At 43.0% G+C, this 20,355-nt stretch overlaps 1 protein-coding gene across 1 annotated transcript in view; it reads left to right on the forward strand.

Moving 5' to 3' along the window:
- STK39 (serine/threonine kinase 39) overlaps positions 1-20,355 on the forward strand; it is a gene marked incomplete at both ends in the record, with an annotated part of 297,779 nt that overhangs the window by 97,869 nt on the left and 179,555 nt on the right. The window contains 2 exons of the mRNA XM_080689383.1: positions 13,348-13,446; positions 15,456-15,558. Coding sequence (XP_080545509.1) covers positions 13,348-13,446; positions 15,456-15,558 — 202 coding nt within the window. The remainder of the gene's footprint in view (positions 1-13,347; positions 13,447-15,455; positions 15,559-20,355) is intronic.

Genomic DNA, 20,355 nt, shown 5'->3' on the forward strand with positions numbered 1-20,355 from the left:
CAACAAGCAGATCACGGTATCTCTCTTGCGCTGTTGTGTTGCCCGGAGATCATGTGCACCTCAGATTTGCCTTGCAGGAGGTTTGGTTTGGGAGGATTATGAGTTAAAGAGGTAATACTAAAAGAGCTAAAGCGGTAATTTCTACTTTGTGTGTGGAACCCAGGGCCATACTTCCTCTGAACTACTTCCTCCAGCCCTACTTTATTTTTATTTTGAAACAGGGTTTCGGTAGGTTGATGAGAGTCTCACTACTTGCTGAGGCTGTCCTCAAAAGTAGGATTCTCCTGTCTCAGCCTCCCAAGGACTGGAATGAAAAATGTAGTTCAGCACTATGCCCAGCTTACTATTTTCTAAAATATGTCTTTAATGGAGCATTGTAGTTTCACGTCATAATGAAGTTCAGAGTGATAGAGACATATGGAATTTGGAAATAAACTTGCTTGCCATTAATCCTGCTGTGAGCTGATAAGAAAGCGCAACTAATTTTTTGGGGGGGAGGAAATGATCCTTTCTCACCAAGAAGACCAAAACAAAGATGACCTGCCTTTGAAATGCAAAGGCCTTATTCTGCCCCTGGGTACCTGCCAGTCACTAGTCCTATTATTCTTGTCAGTCATGATCTGAAGCTCTTCCCTTGGGCCCTCTGGAAGGCGTGGTCTCTTTCTCTTTCTCTTTTTCTTTTTTTGGAATTTGGGGGTTTTATTCTCAGGTCTCTGGGCGTTTTTATGGCTATGAGCAGTAGTGCCAAGTGTGACCCAGCCGGTTACACACTGGCCTGTCAGTTCACAAGGGCCCATAGAGAAAGCCCCAGCGCCAGGTAGATGGGGGAGATGATTCAACGCATTGGTGCCTTGCATGTTGGAGGACTTTATGTTATGGCCATGCTTGAATAATAACAGGACCTGGAATTGCCATTTCTCAGATATATAGCGTGGTCAAACATTTAAATAGATGTAGTTTGTACATCTTTGGAGCTGTAGCTTTCTAGAATTCACCTTTTTTCTCTATTATTCTCTGACCTGAACCCAACATTGAATTCATACAGAATTTTAAAAGTCAGTTTTTAAATGTATTTTGAAAGTATTTATACACATTGTTTAAGGAAGGGTATTTTTGCTAATCTAGTAGAAAGCATAACAATTTTTTATTAAAAAAACAAAAACTACTCACTTCACCAGATATATAAATTATTTTTCTCAGAACTTTTTGTAAGAAAAGAAATATAAAGCCGGGCGTGGTGGCGCACACTTGTAATCCCCGCGCTTGGGAGGCAGAGACAGGAGGATCGCGCAGGTTCGAAGCCAGCCGCGCGTGTTGGCTTAGGAGACCCTGTTTCCAAATATAAAAATGTAAAAATAGGTCTGGGAGTGTAGCCCGGAGGTAGAAGGGCTTCCAGGAACCCCAGTACCACCACCAAAAAAAAAAAAAAAAAAAAAAAAAGAAAAGAAATATAAAGAGGCCTGGCTTAGACTATGAGAAACCCTTGCCTTAATATGCTCATTAGTCTGTTGACTAAGGCTGATATTCTTAATTCTTTTTACAACAGTACAAATTCTGTGAGAAGTATATGCATTTCTCTTGATTATAGATAGACTGCCAGTACCCAGTGCTTCCTATAAGCTAGGTTGCTGAATGCATCAGGACTCATTCTTTCCTTCCCACAACCTCTTATGGAAGGAAACATTGTCCTTGTTTTGCAGATGGTAAATGGAGGCACAGTGGAGGAATACCCAGGTTACACGTAGGTTAGTTGGTGGAGCCAGCTTTCTGATGCAGACTCTCTGACTCCAGAGCTTGCCAGTTCACACCTGTGGCCTTTCCAGAAAGAGGACCCTAGCTCTGGATTGAAATGACCTCAGCTTTAGATGGCACACCAATAGCAATCATGAGTTATCCTCACTTCTCTGTACAAGTCAGTTGCACTTTGAATCAGGGAACATTTCCAGCACTTCTTCCTCCTTGTTCCTTCAAGGTAAAATACAGGCATCACAAGTAATATTTGAAGAAGTGAGAGAAGCAAGCACCTTAGGTGTCATTTGGTACCAAATTAAGCTCAGTAGTGACACTGTATTCTCTCCAGACTGGTGTACTTAAAGTTTGCTGGAGTGAACTAAAACCAGAAGATGCCCACTCAGGGTTAAAAGATGTCCTCCTTCCTATTATACCGTCTACTCTTGGAAAGCTAATGTGTGTGACTTTCTGGCAGTAATCATGACTAGGATGCTTGGCAAATGTAACAGATTTTGCTCTAATATGTGATAGAAGAGAGAATGGCTATTTGAAAGTTATGTTGTTCCCATGGGATAGCATTTTATTTCCTGATTTGATGTTTGATACTCTGTTATATTTTCAGGAAGCACTTAGTACTTTGCCTGCAAGTGACTAAGTCTGTTGGTCTGGAATGAATGAGAGGTGCTATTTTAAGCAAGCAGAAATTAATATCAAACAGATCACTTTGGGTTGGTCTGTTTGTTCTGGGATTCTTTATAAATACAGGCCACTTTCAACGAAACTTGAAAAATCTGATTTCAGCCCAGTGGAGTGGTGCCTGCCTGTAATCCCAGCCCAGGAGGTGGAGACAGGAAGATTGCAGGTTTGAGACAATTCTCAGCAATTTATCAAGGTCCTCAGCAACTAAATGAGACTCTGTTTCAAAATTAAAAAAAAAAATAGGCCTGTGAGGTGTAGCTCTGAGTTAGAAATGAGAGAGAGAGAGAGAGAGAGAGAGAGAGAGAGAGAGAGAGAGATATGTTGATTTCAAAACATTTTTATTTCTGAAGAACTGACTAGATGTGTAATACTATATTAGATATAGTAGGTTGCATGCTCATTTTGACATTCTTTTGCATTTTGCATGTATGTGTACTGTGATCTAAATATCTCTATCTTTCCCAGATTCACAGTTTGGGTTTTAGGTTCATCATTTACATTGTGACTGGTATTAGGAGGTAGAGCCCTTACGAGGTGACTGGGTCATGTGGATTGTGCTTCCTTGATCAAGATCAGTGTCCTTATAAAGAAAAAAAGGCCCAGAGAGCTGCACTCCCTCTCCCAAGATGTCAGGGCATATCGAGAAGGTGCCATTTATGAACTAGAAAGCAGGTCCTCACCAGGCTGAGAATGTGCTGGTGTCCTGATGTTGGACTTTGCAGCCTCCAGAGCTTTGAGCGATATATTTCTGTGCTTATAAGTTACTCAGTGTAAGATTTTTTGTAGTAGCAGTTGGAATGGACATAGACAGTGTTTCTGTCTCTGAATTTTCCATCCCTCATTTTTCATAACAAAAACCAAATCTGGAAGTGAGTTAGGCAGCCTAGAACTCTTAGAAAGCTACCCTCACACCTGGCTGAGTCTATTCAAATCAAGCTTTTGCTGTAGGGTTTTCACTGTCTTAAGATATATTGGTATGACTTTGGGTAGCATTTCTGTGTTTGAGGAAGCAGATATACCCTTATTAGTCTTGAATACATTTTCAGCTTCAGTCTGCATCTTGAACATGAAAACCCCATGACAGACTGCCAGGAAACTTGCAGGGAGACTTAACTTGCTTTCCACACTTAGGTATTAAACAGAGGTAAGAGGAGGTGTGCAAGGAGACTAAGGTTTCACATCTTTGGTTGCTGGGCACCTTTAGGCACCTTCTGTGCTCTTTAGACCTGATAAGGTGCACTTTGTTGAGGAGGGCTGAGGGTTGAAGAGGCATTTCTTGCATTGCAGAGAAAAGAGGCCACTGCTTTGAGCACAGTTCTATGGGTATGTGGTGCACACCAGAGGCAGTTCCTGATGAGTACTGGCAAGCTCTGGAACCCCCGAGGCATCCAAATCAGGAAATGATAATAGCATCATATTTATAAGCTTTGGCCCAGAGCATGTGCTATGTCACCAGTATTCTGGTCCAAGTATGGTGTTGTTCTTTCCAGCCTAGCAACCACAGAGCCCCAGTGCTCAGACCTGTGTAAGGAGACTAGAGCACAGTTAAAATATGTTCCATTTTAGAATTAGCTGTTACTGTTAGCTGTTACTGCTTTTGTGTGGAGAAGGGGCTGGTTCCTTTGATTTTTAGGGATGTCTTAAGATCACCGGTGGTGGCCAAGGAGGGGTTTTATCTGACCTCCTGACCTCGTCTTCTGTCTTCCCCTTTCTTTGACCATCAGTTGCTCCACTGTCACCGGAGTGAGGAGTCTACAGTGTACATCTGACCTTATTATTCCCTTACATAAAGTTTAAAACTGTGTTCTATGAAATACAGCCCAGCTCCTTAGCAGTGGCAGAGGCGGGACCGGCCTGTTGCCCCATCTGGTGCACAAGTGCTTCTGTTTTCACTTGAGATGGGCCTAGCTTTGCCTTCACAGGTCCCTCCTTTCCTTGACTAACTTCTATGGCTCGATTTGGGGCATTCATTCTCTGCCAAAATTTCCCTGACCCTTTTCCGTCTCCCCCACCATCGCTCAGTTAAGCCTTCAGCCCCCTCCCTTGAAAGTGCTCTGTGCATACCCTAACTCACCAGCTGTGACAATCCCCTAAAGTTGGGTCTCTCCTGTCCCCTCTTCCCTCCAGACTGGGTACTTCCCAGAGGTGGAAATGCCTCTGCATCCTGCGGTTCCTGTCTGCATCCAGTGCTGGCATGTGACAGGTGTTCAGGAACCTGGGGTCAGTGAGATCTTACTGGTAACAGGCTAGATGCCCTGCTTCACCTGCAGGTAATGCAAGTCATGTGCCCACCGGTGGCAGGGAGCACAGATGGAAGGCGAGCCTGAAAATTCATCTGAGCAAAGCATATGTATGGGCTTAACAGGCAGTAGGACTGAAATATTTAAAATATTGAGGCATATATACTGCTACATGTTTTTAAGACTGAAAATAGTTTCATTTTGTTTCTTTTCTTTTTTTGTGGGATTAAGGATTGAACCCAGGGGCATTCTACTGCCAAGCTACATCCCCAGCTCTATTTTATTTTTTTTATTTTGAAACAGGATCTCACTAAGTTGCAGAGGGCCTCACTAAGTAGTCGAGACTGGCCAAGAACCTGTGATCTTCCTGTCTTAGCCTCCCAAATACTGGGATTACAAGCATGCACAACCACGCTCAGCTTGAAAATAGTTTTTTTTTTGGTGGACATTTGTCACCTTTGATTTTGGGTATTCTCTGCCTTAGGCAGCTAGCAGTTTAATTAATTAGGATGAATAAGCCTAACGAGGAGTGAAACAGAAAACACAAATTAAAAGGACATTAGGGCTGAGTTCAGTGGGACCTACCTGTAATCCCACTACTTGGGAGGCTGAGACGGGGGAAATCCAGGTTTGAGGCCAGCCTGAGTAACTTAGTGAGACCCTGAGTCAGAGCAAAGAGCTGGGGGTGCACTTCAGAGATAGAATATTCCAGGGTTCAATCCCCAGCGCGCGCGTGCAGAGACACACACACACACACACACACACACACACACACACTTCAGAAAATGGAGTGCTTAGGCAAATTAAAATCTTAGCGGGATATAAATTGCTTTATATTGAACCAAAGTACTTGTTAGAGGAGTTTTAGAAACAGTTTGTAACCATGTGAATTTCAGTTTAATAAATTATGAGAAAAGTCTCATATCAATTCTTTTTTGGCTTAAATAAATAAGGATGGTAAATTAATGTGGCTCCTTGATTTGGGGGATCTTAACAAATGGCAACATTTGGTGAAAGCTCTAGCATAAAACAAGAATGTAATCAATTGTGGAAATTTGGTTTTCCATTCCGTCTGTGCACCATCCGTGAGAAATACTTGGGGAGATTTTAAGCAGCTTCTCATCCCTTAACAGCTGCTAGCAGTTGTTTCGGCAATAACTTAAGAAAGTCTTACTGGGTGAACTCAGTGAAGAGGAATTGCTTTGTGCTGCTCCTCTGCTGGAATTTTTCCTCAGCTGTGCACGCTCAGCTGCACGGGGGTGTGGGGCATGGTTGAGCATCACGGATGGCTACGAGGCCATGCGGCAGGTGGGACTCAGCTTCCCTTTTTTCCTCCCTTCCTGCTTTCAAAATTTTTTCCTTTAAGGCACTACAATATCATTATTACATTAAATTTCATGTTATCAAGAACTATAGAGGTCTGGGTCAGAAAAGTTTTTAGATTGAAAGCACAGCAGTTTGACTCAGTTCTTGATTGTTTTTTTTTTTAATTTATTTACTGCTCCTTCCCTGGTGAAAAGGTGAACCTTAGGTTGGGTTCACTGTGTTTTTAGTGGTTAGTTGACAGATACTTACTGAGTATTTACTAAATTTCAAGCACAGTCATCTGAGTAAGCAATAGAGACATTGTGGCCACTGTCATGGAGTTTATAGTTCAAATGAAACAGGCATTGAACAGCTAACTATAAAAATTTAATGTCCAGAATTGTATATGAAGGGAGATGCCTATTTTTGAGGATTTAATTTAGCCACACTTGGGCTAGTTTAATAGTTTGTCTTGGGGATACATTTTAAATATGTATTATACAGCTGGGCATAGTGTCCCATGCTTGTAACTCCAGCATTTGGGAGGCTGAGACAGGAGGATTGCAGGTTGCCAGCCTCAGCTACTTAGTGAGATCCGCCGCAACTTAGTGAGACCCTGTTTCAAAATTAAGAATAAAAAATAGGGCTGGGGGTGTAGCCCAGAGGTAGAGTGGCCCTGGGTTCCATCTCTAGTACTGCAAAAAAAAAAAAAGTATTGCAAGTAGAATTATTTTTCGTTCAATAATATAAGTTGCTGCATGTATCATATGTTAATTATAGACTTTTAGGAAATTTAAATAGTGTTAACATGTACTTATATTCCAAAATATATTAACCCCTGACTGTACAGAGGACATTCATTGTTTCTTGGGAACACAGAAGCTAAAGATTATAAGTCCTTTCTGGTTTCGATTTCTATCACTTGTAAATGGATGTGAAGCTGGGTGTGATGGCACACACTTATAATCCCAGCATTTGGGAGGCTGAGATGGGATCGCAGTTTAGGGACAACCTCAGCTAATTAGTGAGGCCCTTTCAACTTGGTGAAACCCTGTTGAGACCCTGTTTCAAAAAAAGAAAGAATAAAACATAGGGCTGGGGGTGTAGCTCAAAGGTAGAATGCGTCTGGGTTCCATGTCCAGTACCACTCCCCCCAAAAAAAAGAAAGAAAAAAAAAGTACATGCTCACGCTCCCAAGTTTCCTTTCAATTTTAAAATTGTGCAACTTTACTGCAGAAAAAACTGTCTCTTATCCCTGAGCTCCCAACAAACTGCCCTTCTCACAATCTTTCCTGCTTCTGTTAATGGCAGGACCATGCTTCTCTTGAATCATCCAGGAACCGTTGTGTTGACCCTTGTCTTTCCCTTAGAGCTGACATCCTGTCTAATATGTCAGTAAGACCGATTGCCTGATTACTGAAGTTATCCCCCCCACCCCCCAGTCCAGGGCACCATCCACTCTCATCTGCTTTGTTAGGGTGGCTTCCCAGAGGTCCTTTTCTCCTGTCCTTGTCTTACTGCGGTCTGTTCTTTGCACAGCACTTGGGAATACTGTTAAGCTAAGGTGACTTGTATCATAGCTTTACTGACAACTCTCCAATCCCTTTCTATCTCAGAGTGAAAGTCAAAACCCTTAATGTGGCCCACAAGGCTTTTCAAGACTTGGCCCCTCAGCATCTCCTTGACCTCATCTCCTGTTTCTTCCTTTTCCTTCTTCCACTCCAGGTAAATGCGCTGCATTGACTGACTTGCGTGCTTCTGCCTCAGGACTTTTGCATTAGCCATCTCCCTGTCGAGAATACTCTTTTCTTTACTTCCCTTAAGTCTGAGCTCAGAAGCCATTCCAGCGAGACTTCCACAGCCATGGGACAGATTTCAAACCCCTATCCCATACTTTTTATTTCTTGCTCAATCTCCTGACTGCACGTCATTGTACTCTATATTAGACCGGCAGCATCAGCCTAAGCTTGAAAAAAATACAGTATGTGCTTTCCCATCCTAGACTTGCTGAATCAGAAACAACGGAGGCAGGGTCAGTGATTTGTGTTTTAAAAAGCCCTCTATTGATTATGGTGCAATTCTGAGAACTGCTGCCGTATATAGCACTTAGTATTTTTGCTTATTATCTGTGTTTATCACTCCCCTTCCCCAGCCCCAACTTAAATTTCTGCTCCACCACGGCAAGGGATTTTGCCCCAGAGTTTGTCTTAGTACTCAGAACTGTAAACGGCACTGAGTGAGAGCTTAGAAAACAGCTGAGGAATGAATTATTGAACATACCTTTGTTAGTCAGCTTTTTGACAGTGCAGAAAAGGTCCGCGCTGGTTCAGGGTTCCGGAGGTTTCTGGCCATGGTCCTGTGGCTCCATCACTCTGAGGCATACCATCACAGTAGGGGACGTGGCGGAGGAGGCTCCTCAGCTCTTGGGATCCAGGAAGCACAGGGAGTTAGAGAGGAAGTGGCCATGGAGAAGAGAGAGTCCAAGGGCACACCTCCAGTGACCTGCTTCCTCCAACCAAGCCCACCCAGTTTTCACCAAATGCCATGGTCCACTGCAGAGGAAGCCACTGATGATCCCGAAGCCTCAGGGTCCAGTGACTTCCCCACTGCCCCACCTCTGGACAACACCGCACAAGTCTTCCACCCACAAGCACTTGGGGGCTATTCCTTATTCAACCCCTGACGATATTGCTATATAGTGAGTGTAGGTTTAAAGAATACTCAACAACAGAGTTAAATATGACTCTCATGGTTTAATGACCCTTCATTATTAGGAGTTTTGAATACAAAGTTCTCTTTATTGTATATTTTAAATTCTGCAGATTCTTTGAAGATTATGTTATCCTCAACAGATCCTTCTCAAAATATTGTGGAAAGAATGCTAGTTGTCTCTTTAAATACTTGTGGCAAAGCTGGACATGATAGTGCACACTTGTAATCCCCGCGCTTGGGAGGCAGAGACAGGAGGATCGCGCTGGTTTGAAGCCAGCCTCGCTGGCTTAAGAGACCCTGTTTCCAAATTAAAAAAAAAATTATATATATATATATAAAAGTCTGGGAGTGTAAGCCAGAAATTGAAGGGTTTCGAGGAACCCCAGTACCACCAAAAAAAAAACGCCCAAAAATACTTGTGGCAACTTGAGTTGTATTATGTTAATCATCTCTCATTGGGACTGTCTCTTTCAAGAGTACAGATGATAGCTTAATGGAGACTTCTGGTAGTAGAGCTAGTTACATGGAAATTTGTATGAAAAAAGACCTCTATAGGATATAAGTATTGCAGTGGAAATTTAGACTTATAAATATTTGATTTAGGTTGCTTGGGCCAGTCTTTGTGGATAGGCCATCTAGGAGTCCCTGCTGATTTCTGAAAAATGTCTTTGGCTTGGGAAATAATGCCTGTACAATATACTCACTTAGTGGTCTCCTCACAATAGCTCTGATAGTTCAGCAAAGGAGGCCTGTCAGACAAAGGGATAAATGACTGCTGAACACCTGTGGATTTGTTTTAGGTCATTCTGAAGGTCATAAAAACAATCACTCTAAGATCTCAGACTTTACTTTTTAGTTCTTGCTATTAGGCTCCCCCTAAACCTTTTTATGATATTCAACTATATATTTTTTGACAGTTCAGCCGCCCAGGACTCATTTTTTTTTTTTTTTTTTTACATGTAAAATAAGGAAGGTCGACAACATGTTCTCCAAGAGACCTATCTTGCATCAAATTGCTCATTAGCTGCCGGGTGTGGTGGTGCATGCTTGTAATCCTAGTATTTTGGGAGGCTAAGACAGGAGGATAGGGCAGCCTCAGCAACCTAGTGAGACTCTGTTTCAAAACAAATTTTAAAAATCTAGGGATATGGCTCAGAGGTGGACTGCCTCTGGGTTCAATCCCAGAGCACCACAAGACAAACAAAAAATGTTCATTAGCTGATATTTCTAGTCTGTTTTTTCCTTCCTTCCTTCCTTCCTTCCTTCCTTCCTTCCTTCTCTCCCTCTCTCCCTCCCTCCCTCCCTCCCTCCCTCCCTCCCTCCCCTCCCCTCCCCTCCCTTCCCTTTCCTTCCTTCCTTCCTTCTTTTCTTTCTTTCTTTCTTTCTTTCTTTCTTTCTTTCTTTCTTTCTTTCTTTTTCTCTCTTTTCTTCTCCTTTTCCTTCTCTTTCTCCTTTTCTTTCTCCTTTTGTGGTACAGAGGCATTCTGCCTCTGAGCTCTCAGCTACACGATCAGCCCTTTTTAATTTGAGGCAGGATCTGACAAAGTTCCTGAGGGTCTTACTAAGTTTCTGAGCCTGCCCTTGAACTTATGATCCTCCTGTCTCAGCCTCCCAAGTACTAGGATTACAGGCATGTGCCACCAGGCTCAGGCATCAGTGTATGTTTAAAATAGTTCTTCTACCACTGGTGAGTCAGGGAGAATGGATTTGTGATTTGAGGACTTTTTTTGTTGTTGTTCACATTATCTATTTAATAGAAAATTGATCACTAATGATCTCTCTCTCTCTTTTTTTTTTTTTTGCGGTAATGGGGATGGAACCCAAGGGCATTGTACCTCTGAGCTACACCTCCAGCCCCATTTTTTAAGTTAGTTAGTTAATTAATTAATTAATTAATTTGTTTGTTTGTGGTACTGGGGTTCCTGGAAGCCCTTCTACCTCCAGGCTACACTCCCAGACCTATTTTATACTTTTTTTTTTTTTAATTTAGAAACAAGGCCTCTTAAGCCAGTGCGGCTGGCTTCGAACCTGCGCGATCCTCCTGTCTCTGCCTCCCCAGCTCAGGGATTACAAGCGTGCGCCACCACGCCCGGCTAGTCTTTTTATTTTTGAAACAGGGTCTCATTGAGTTGTGAAGGGCCTCACTAAGTAGCTGAGGCTGTCCGCGAACCGTGATCCTTGGGTCTCAGCCTCCCGAATGCTGGGATTACAAGTGTGTGCCACCAGGCCTGGCTACTAATGATCTCTTGATCACGTGTCAGCATATGTATAGATTTTAGAAATATGGCTTGGGATTCTGTAATTATAGCTTATATAAGAGAAACTTGTTGATGGTAATGTCTATGATCTACCCAGATGAGAACTCAAGTATGAGAAGATTTGCTGCTTTTTTTTTTTTTTTTTTTTAGTTGACAATATACCTTTAGGAAATAAAAAGATGATGCCTTCTGATTTTTTTTTTTTGTTTTGTTGCTGTCAGAAGAGACTGAGAGATTGTCATTCTCTGATGTTTCCAAGACAATCATTAATTGCCTCTCATTAATCAGTGCTGAACATGGTTCAGAGCAGCTGATAAGTGACTCTCTAGAGCCAGATTTAAGAAATTCCTCAGGATCCTGTTTTCTAGCCTGGACCCCATATTGTGGACAGGGATCCCAGCCAAAAGATCCAAACAAGGCCATGGTGCACCATTTGTTAAGGGAAGGAATCAGCAGAATGAAAGCCTGGAGCCCCACAGAAGGATCAGAGATGGTTGAGTGGGGAGTGAGGGTGTCAGAGGACTCTGAATTTATGGGTCCTCCAGGGTTACCAAGCTTTCTTCAGAGCAGGGCAGGTGGTATGTGAGTAATGGTAGATCAGGTGCCAACATACTTACTTAGTGACTTACTTAAAGATGAGCAAATTCAGGCTTATCACTCTGATAACATATGATATCACCTTCCACTCATTGGAGATCCATGAGATTAGAGAAAGAGAGAGAGAGAGAGGAAGAGAGGGAGGGAGAGAGAACACACACACACACACACACACACACACACACATCTGTGCTGAGAATAGTATTCACCCCCATGTACCATGTACATTCATTCTCCGTGTACCATGGCATCTTTCTCGAGTAGCTGTGAGTGATGGACAGTTAGTGAGTGTTGTGGCTATAAATGATTTCATGTACCTAAAAAAGTGATAAATCTTGAGTACTCTCATAGAGGTGTGCCATGTCTGTGGATTAGTGAGTCCTGCTAGACACATTAGACGTAGTTAAGAGGCACCACTGGGCTAGATAGTTTCGGGTAGAATGTGATTTGTATTTTGAATTGCCCTTGTTCTCACCATGTCATAAAATACATGAATATACATACAGAGGTGCTCTTTCCCTATATTCTCTTTTCACTGTGGGGGGGGGCGCTGTGGAGTTGGCCACGCATTTATGCCTTCCAGGCATAATGAATCACACCAGCTAGGAAGCGTCTGCAGCTTCAGAGAGTGCATTGGATCAGCTGAACGAGAATGCAGATTCAGTGGCTCTGGAGTGGGATCTGGGACTGAGTAGCAAGTTTTTAGACTAGAATGTTGAAGATATTTCTCCTATTTCCTAGAAGTGTATTCCATTTTTTTTTTTTTTTGAGGATTTTGAAAGTATTTCTTTAAATAGCAACTTTTGGCAGAAAAGTATATCAGACTTTTGTTGCAGTATGGGCCCCATCCCCCTTGAGACGAGTCTGCATTTATTTGTTTTGATTTTGTGCCTTTGGCATTAAAAGCCATGCTTAATACTGGAGCTGTCTTAAAATCCAAAATTGCCCTGTGTGCTCAGCTGTTTTCTTGTTGCTTTTTACCAAGTCCTTTTGGGGATTGCAATGACTTTGGCCTCTGATGTAGTGGTTAACCCTGAGCAGTCAGATGGTATGAGCAAGCATGGCTGCATTGGGGAAAGACAGGAGACAGAAAATCAGATTAGAAAGCTTTGGATACAAATAACAGGCTATTTGTCTGCCAGGGCCTCAAGCAACCAAGCCATTTGCTTCCTCCTGCAACAAGATGTCTGGGGTATTCACTTTGAGTTGATACAGATGAGCAGGGGAATTGCAGAGGACATGGGCTCCTTCCTGCTTTTCCTTCTGCACCCCCAGTTGGTGGGCAGCACCTGACTTCACAGGCTGTTCTTGTTCCCATTATCCCATCTTCACAAGACTATGTTCACCTAGAAAGGGTGAGAAGCCAAGGAGCCTGGTGGGGTAGTCTTTTCATTCAGCAGGAAATGTTTCCACGGAAGCCCACTCTGAAATCCTCTTGATTCTCATAGGCAGGACGAGGAGGAGAGGAGCCAGGCACCACAACTGGCGCGGATCATTAAGATTCGTCCCTGACACCCGGCAAAAAAAAAATTTGAGATTCTGGTAGAGCAGAGGGGTGTGGCTGCTGGATGGTCAGCCACAGTGCACTACAAGGACCAGTAGTACTGAGAACCTATGGTATTCTAAGCCCCCTATTTTAGAGTTGGAGAAGCTGTTGCTCAAAGAAGTTAAGTCACCCAGCAGCGAGTGCAGTTGAGATTTGTGTTCCAGCCTGGGTGATGCCAGCCTGCCTCCTCAAAGTGGAGCCATGGCTCCTCTGCCCTCACGGTGCCCTCCTGTGGCCCCTTCTCTTTCTTTGGTCCTAGGGTTCTGGTCAGGTCCCTACAAAGTGCCTATGACTGTGGACCATAGATACGACACCCTGCCCGTCACTTTGCCCTGGTGTTGCCAGGCCCATATTCATGGTGTGTTGAAATGCCACTGTAATAATGGAAAACTGCGGCTATGAGCATGGTGGCATTATTTCAGTAAGGAAGCCAGCACAGTGAGTGTTGGTGGCTCTTGTCCCAGGTCTTGCCCCATCCTGACTTGGCCCCCTGGGTTCTGTGTTCTGCTGCTTGCCCTGGGTCGTGCTGGGCTCTGATGATGTCCACTGCAGACGCCACCAGGCCCTCTTCTGCCTCAGGTTGCAGATTCCCCAGCAGGTGGGAAGGAGGGTGATACCTCCCTGCTCCCACTTGGACTTGGTTCGTGGTGCCTGGAGGTCTGCTGACATTTTGAGAATGGCAAGGTTCCAGGAAAGTGAAAAGTTTGCTTTTACTCAATTCAAAAACAAAAATAAAGCCCGGCATGATGGCACATGCTCGTAATCCCAGTTCTCGGGAGGCTGAGACAGGGAGATCTCGGTTCATGGCCAGCCTCAGCTACTTAGGGAGGCCCGTCACAACTTAGTGAGACCCTGTTTCAAAATAAAGAATAAAAAAATAGGGCTGGGGATGTAGCTTGGAGGTAGAATGTCCCTCGGAGCTTTGGTCCCCAGCAGCGCGTGCGCACGCGCGCGCACACACACACACAGCAAAAACATAACAAAATGGTTGTACAAAGACTGGATACATTCAATATGATCCACATACAAATAGAAAATATATAAAAATAGTATTAGTATTTAATAAAACTTGGTGAGACAAAATTAATTATACATTCACACCATAAAACTGAGAAATGGTGATTTGCTGAGTTAAAGGTGCTGACGGCCTTTGGCTGCGGCGTGTGACCATTGGGAAAGCGCTGCCATCCAAAGGAGGTGCCCTGGAAGCTCATGGGCCCCCATGTAGACGCTCAGTTATGAATTACAGCCTGGGATGAGCATTTCTGTTATTCTTCAGAGCTGGGGAGGAAGGAAGATTTTGACCAGAATGCTATGATCAGAGTTGCACTTTGGGCAGGTCAGTGTGGACTGAATTAGGGGCAGGCTGTGGTGAGAAGAAGCCCCTTCTCACTTGTGTGCATGGCTTTCTTTGGCCTGTGCGAACCCTCTCCCGCCTGGGATTCCCAGCCAGACTCGGCACTTCTTGTTCCAAGTGTGGCACATGGAGCGCTGGAGCATGCTGCCCCTGCTCAGGTTGTGTAATAGTGAGTCAATTTAATATATTTCCCCATGTTCATTGTCACTGGAAGGTCAGGCTCATGGCTAAATCCACTTGCCTTGGGCCGTGTTGTCTGAGCCCAGGTCCAGTGTTTCGTGGAACAGGGACAGGAATGTGGTACTGTGCCACTCACGCCTGTCCTAAGACAACAGAGTGTGGAAAGGTGAAACACATGGTTCTGCAGTCTGTTCCTAGCAGAATAAGAAAAGATTTGCTTCTCTTTTATACCCATTATCATGTATTTGCATAATTTAAGTCACAAGGCCTTGGGGGTGCGGCATCTTAAGGAAACCTTTGGGGTTCCCAGGGCTGGATGCCAGCAGTCTGAGAGCAGCCCTGGGTGGTTAGCAGCATGTTTCAGTCCCTCGTGAGAAAAAAAGAATCACTGGGAATCAAACCAAATTATAAAAGGATTGTTTTGATGATATAAATATGACATTTAGGATTAACCAGAGAACCTCAAACTAGTTTTTCCAAGTTGAGTAATCACAACTTGATCTTTACTCAGGGAAGAACTTAGCATCGTCGAATATTAACCCTATTATCCTATTTTGAATTTCCTTTTCAGTAAAGAAAAATATACAGAAGTTTCCCAAAGAAGAGATTGGGGGCTAAGCTGCTAATTCTCTTTCCGAAGGACTGTGTATTTTGTTCAGAACCTCGATAACTTGCTATGTGTTCCTTGGCAAGTCATTTAATCTTTCTATGCCTTCTTCTTTCCCAATTCCAGTATACACTAAATCGTCATATTTTCTTAAGAATTTGTGTAATCCTTCCTATTCCCAGAGTTTCTATTCACATACCAGTCCTGTTGATTTTGCTGTCAGATTATGGCTATGGTATGCCCTTCTCCTTTCTTGAACACCCCTGCATGGCTATTTTCTCTAGGTTTTCTTCTTTAGAGCGAAAGCAGGACAGTAGTCCTGGTCGGTAATTGTATCAGGTCCAAGGTCCTTTCCCAGGTGTTAAGACCCTGCAGTTTGGCTGCATGAGCCTCTCAAACAGTGCTTCCCAGCTTTAGAAAACCATGGACTTTGGGGAGAAAACAGGCTGTTTTGTAGCTAGGAGCTCTCTCAAAGTCCCCTAAAGGTCTCAGGCCTCCCTCTGCCTCCCAACTAGCCCCTTGGAGCACCGAGGGGTCCCAGTCTCTCAACCCTTTATGGCTACATTTTAGGAAGCTCTGAACGTCAGATGTTGATTCTGCCATTTAACCGAACGGCAAATGGACTGAAAGCCAGTTTTTTTTTTTTCCATGCACAACTCAGTTTCCCTTTCAAAGCTGATAGTAGGTGCTGTAGAAATTTGAGGTAGGTGAGGGTTGGCTCGTCACTAGCAGCCTCCTTCTTACGCTTTAAGGAATTCAATTTCCAGCCTAATTTTGCCATTGATTAGCAAGCAAGCCCCTACATGGGCATCACAGTTGTCTCTGTAAGCTCAGGAAATCCTTGCTCTCTTTCCTTGTGAGTGAAATTCACTCGAGGCAGACATGCCAAGATTTCCAGATGTGGTTTTATTTTGCCCTTATAATTGGCATCAGGAATTCAAATACACATAGAGCTGTTTAGGGATTTAGTCTGTACTTGGGCCTAACTAGATTCTTTTTTCCTATTCACACAGGGGTGAGGAGAATATCTAAACTATTTTAGCCACTCTCTGTGTGCTGAAAACCTCTATTTTCACCAGGGAAAACTCGTTCCTGACAAGCATCATGCTGCTCAACAGGTCACTGTTTTCCCTAACAGGAAACGCTCTCTGACATTTTGATAATGAGCTATGTTTAGATATGGATAATAGAAATACGTCTAGCAGCTGCCTCTGTTTCCCCGAGTCATCGCTATCCTAATTGCCAGCACTGGGCATTCTTGCTCAGAAGGCCAGCTGTGCCTCTGTACACGTGCTGAGGTATTTTAGGTACATTTTAGACATCACAACAACATAGTTGGCAGGCCAGCTTTACAGACTAAATTAGGCAGGGGGAATCGCTTTTCCGCTTCTTTTTTCTTAAATATTAATGGATTCTTTGCCAACAACAACAAAAAAGGGAGCTTTTACGTGAAGATCCTGATGTTCAGCTTCCCTGGGAAAACTGGGAGATCTGGCAGCACCGGGCCCACATTTCCGCTTCGGCGAGGGCAGCCCTTCTTCAGCTGAGTGGCCCGCTGTAGAGCTGGGCAGGAGGGTCCTGAGGATGGCACAGGACTCAGCACTGAGACTGAGCCAGGTGCCCTGAGGTTTACTGTGGCGTTTTCAGGACACTCCTGCCTGGCCCCTGTGGGTCTGCAAGTTTCTGACCCCAATAGCTGTCGATGCTTTTCTTCTTGGGTTCACACTTGTGCTTTGCTCACGCTGTGTCTTCATCTCGAAATTTTTTCCAGTTAGGCTTCCCTGGCCACATCTTCACCTCGTTTTCAAGGCTGGGCCCAAGGCCTACTTTGATGATGGTCTTTGCTGACCATGATGTTTATAGCTCCTGTGCCCCACAGAGACAAAGTATTAGATTTTACACATTGTCCTATTGTCGATAATTTTATATCTTGTCCTACCAAGATGGCAAGATGGTTTATTCTTAAGGTCAGGAAATATATGTCTTTCTTATTTTGTTTCTACCTCTATAATGCCAATGCTGAGCTCTTAGTCTACATGCCTTCTTTGTTAAAAGAAAGAGAACAGTTTCTTTTCCATCCATCTAAAAGTTATTGCAAGGAATATTTATATGGGGTAAAAAAGAAGTAGGAGAGTCTCATAAATATGAAAGCAAATTAAAAATACACTTAAGTAAGAAGACTGATGAGAAACAGAAGCCACCACTGTTAAGATTCCCTAGCTCTTTTCTATTCATGATGTTTCCTGTCAGATCTGACATTCCTAAAATCAGATAATTATGCCTCAGAATCCTGCATACCCTCCTCAAGGTTTTGCATGTACACGTACAAAAAATAAAAAATAAAAAAAGACAATGACCAGAGTTACTTAACTATCGCATGACAAATTAGGCAATGGGTAATGGATATTCACCAAAGGAATCCTGAGTCAGGCCAGTGTTTCTTCTGCCATTGAGAAGAGTGTGCAGAGCGCCCTCTGCTGGTGATCCTATCCATGGTGGAGGGATGGTTCCCTGGGGAAGAGGGGTGGCAAGCATTATGTGCAGTAGGGGCGCTGGTGAAGGGTAATGGCCTCAGGAATAAAAAGCTAGCAGTTTAGTGTGGCTGGAGCTCCATGTCTGGGTCTGGGAGTAGTGATAGATAAAGCAGGAGAGGAAAGGGGAGTCAGGTTTGTTAGGTGGAAGCATTTCAACTTTATTCTGCGGGGACTAGGAGACTCTTAGGCAGCCTGAGGCTGGTGACATAGACCCATCTGGGTGCTAGAGCCTGGATCTGGTGAGAGCGGGCAGTGGGGACCTAGGAGGCTGTCACCGGGATCTTGGCAAGAAGTCCTGGTGGCTGAAACTGAGGCAGTGGCTGGGGGAAAGGAAAATGGATGGATTCAAAAGATGCTAGAGCCTTTTTGCTACCAGAATGACAGCATTCTTCCTGGTTTACATCCTCCATTCATTCCTGCTGGCAAGAGGATGGGCCAGCTAACTTTATGTAGGGCCTTTGATTCCATGTTACTAGAGAAATGTCCATGGTTCGAGCCAGAGTGTGTCTGGCTCCATTCCTTCTAGGTCGGTAGCTGGACCCCACCCTGTAGGACACACTTTTGTGTTCTGCTACTGTGTTCTCAACTGTCATATGTAAGCTGTCTCAACAGAATATACCAGTTTCCCTGTTTGTACAAGCACACTGTGTACTTTGGTCTAAATGGTCTGTTTCTCAGTACACACGAATCTTCCTTTACACACATTAGCCATACATAGGAGTGAAGTGTGTATTTATTCTGTAGTCACAAGAGCCAGTGGATGTTAGGATTGGTGTTTTCTGCTTGTGGAATTTTTTTTCTGAGCTTTAAAGACATTTAACCATCCGTTTATAACTTTAAAGTGAATGTTCTAAGTGGAGGCTATGGATAAATATGTGAATCATGAAATATATATTGTCAATAAGAAATTGCTACCATAACATCTTTCTCAGCTGTTTTTCCAGCCTTAAAAATGTTTAATGTAAGCAGATAGTATTTTTAAGGAGCTGAACAGTATCTAATGCCAGGCATGAGAGCCTGAGACAGGAGGATCGCAGATTCAAAACCAGATGTGGCAAGTTAGCAAGGTTCTCAGAAACCTAGTGAGACCCTGTTTCCCACGCTTGTAATCCCAGCATTTGGGAGGCTGAGACAGGAGGATTGTGGTTTGTGGACAACATCAGCTACTTAGTGAGGCCTTTGCAACTCAGTGAGACCCTGTTTCAAAATAAATAATAATAATAAAAAAAAAACTAGGGCCGGGGGTATAGCTTGGAGGTAGAATGCCACTGGGTTACATCTCCAGTATTACAAAACAAAACAAAACAAAATTGGGTTGGGAGTGTAGATTGGAGGTAAAATGCTTCCATGTCCAATCCCAGTAACACACACACACACACACACACACACACACACACACACACACACACCCTAATGTTAACTATAGACTTTTTTTCTGCATTGTGTCTTAGAAGGAGACTTTAGCATACAGATTGTTTCTTCAGATACATTTAAATGAGTCTACTTTTTTTTAGAAAGCAGTGTTTTACTCATATCCTTGATTTTTTTACAGATTATATATATTTATTTGATATTATTATATTATAGATCATTTTAATAAATAGGATATAAAATATTTGTTGAATTTAATATTTTTGAAAGCCCTATCATGTTCTTCTCTAGCTAGATGTAGTAGATGGCTATACAATGGTTCAGTTCACCTAACTCTGTGAGAAAAGAATGGTCTCTTCTCCCACCCACAAGAGACTGGATTGACTGGTTCTAGAGATCTCTTTTTGCAGAGCTTCAGTTTTCTGACTGCAGTATAAGAATTCAGAGAGTTTTAGAGGTAGACTCATATATGCAAATTAAATTATGGCAATTTTTCAAACTATACTTTTGCTCAATATTAACATCAGAGTAGCAGTTGGAACAAAGACTTCATTTTTCAATTTTCATTGCTTTTACTTGTAATTGATAACCTTTTGGGAGTTGAGTATATTTAAATGTAAATAAAACGAAACAGTCAACATATTTCCACTTAGGGAACCAGCTAAAATGTTATTAAGTCACAGAGTTGCATAATTTAATATTGCAGGCCTAAAGCAGATGCTAATATGCTTTGACCTTGGTATGTACTTGAGGTGGTTCTTTGGTAATTGCTGTCATCCTGACAGTTGACAAAGGGAGCCAGCAAAGGGGAATCATATCAGAGCAATTTGCAGGAAGCACATGGCATAGGGTTCTGTGTTGCTTTGAGGTGTTGACTTGTTGACTACTTTTTTTTATTATTATTATTACTATCTACCATTTCACTAGCCAGGGGTCCTTGACTTGGCTCTTACCAGCGAGTACTCTAACTTACTGGCTACTTTTAACCTTTGTGCAAACATATAACCAAGATTTCATGCAGCAATAAGCACCAGATGTTCTCTTCTTTATTGCCATACACAGAGATAATTCTTACATATATTCCTAATTACTTTCTTGCATAATGAACTTCTAATATGTAATAGGTGTTAAGAACCGTATTCTTTAAATTCTGCATGATATTCTGTCTGTACTTATGAAAATCATTCAGAAAGCAAACACTGGAAAAAAACAGTCTTT

The sequence above is a fragment of the Muscardinus avellanarius genome (assembly GCF_963383645.1).
Source record: "Muscardinus avellanarius genome assembly, chromosome: 2".
Lineage (NCBI taxonomy): Eukaryota > Metazoa > Chordata > Mammalia > Rodentia > Gliridae > Muscardinus > Muscardinus avellanarius.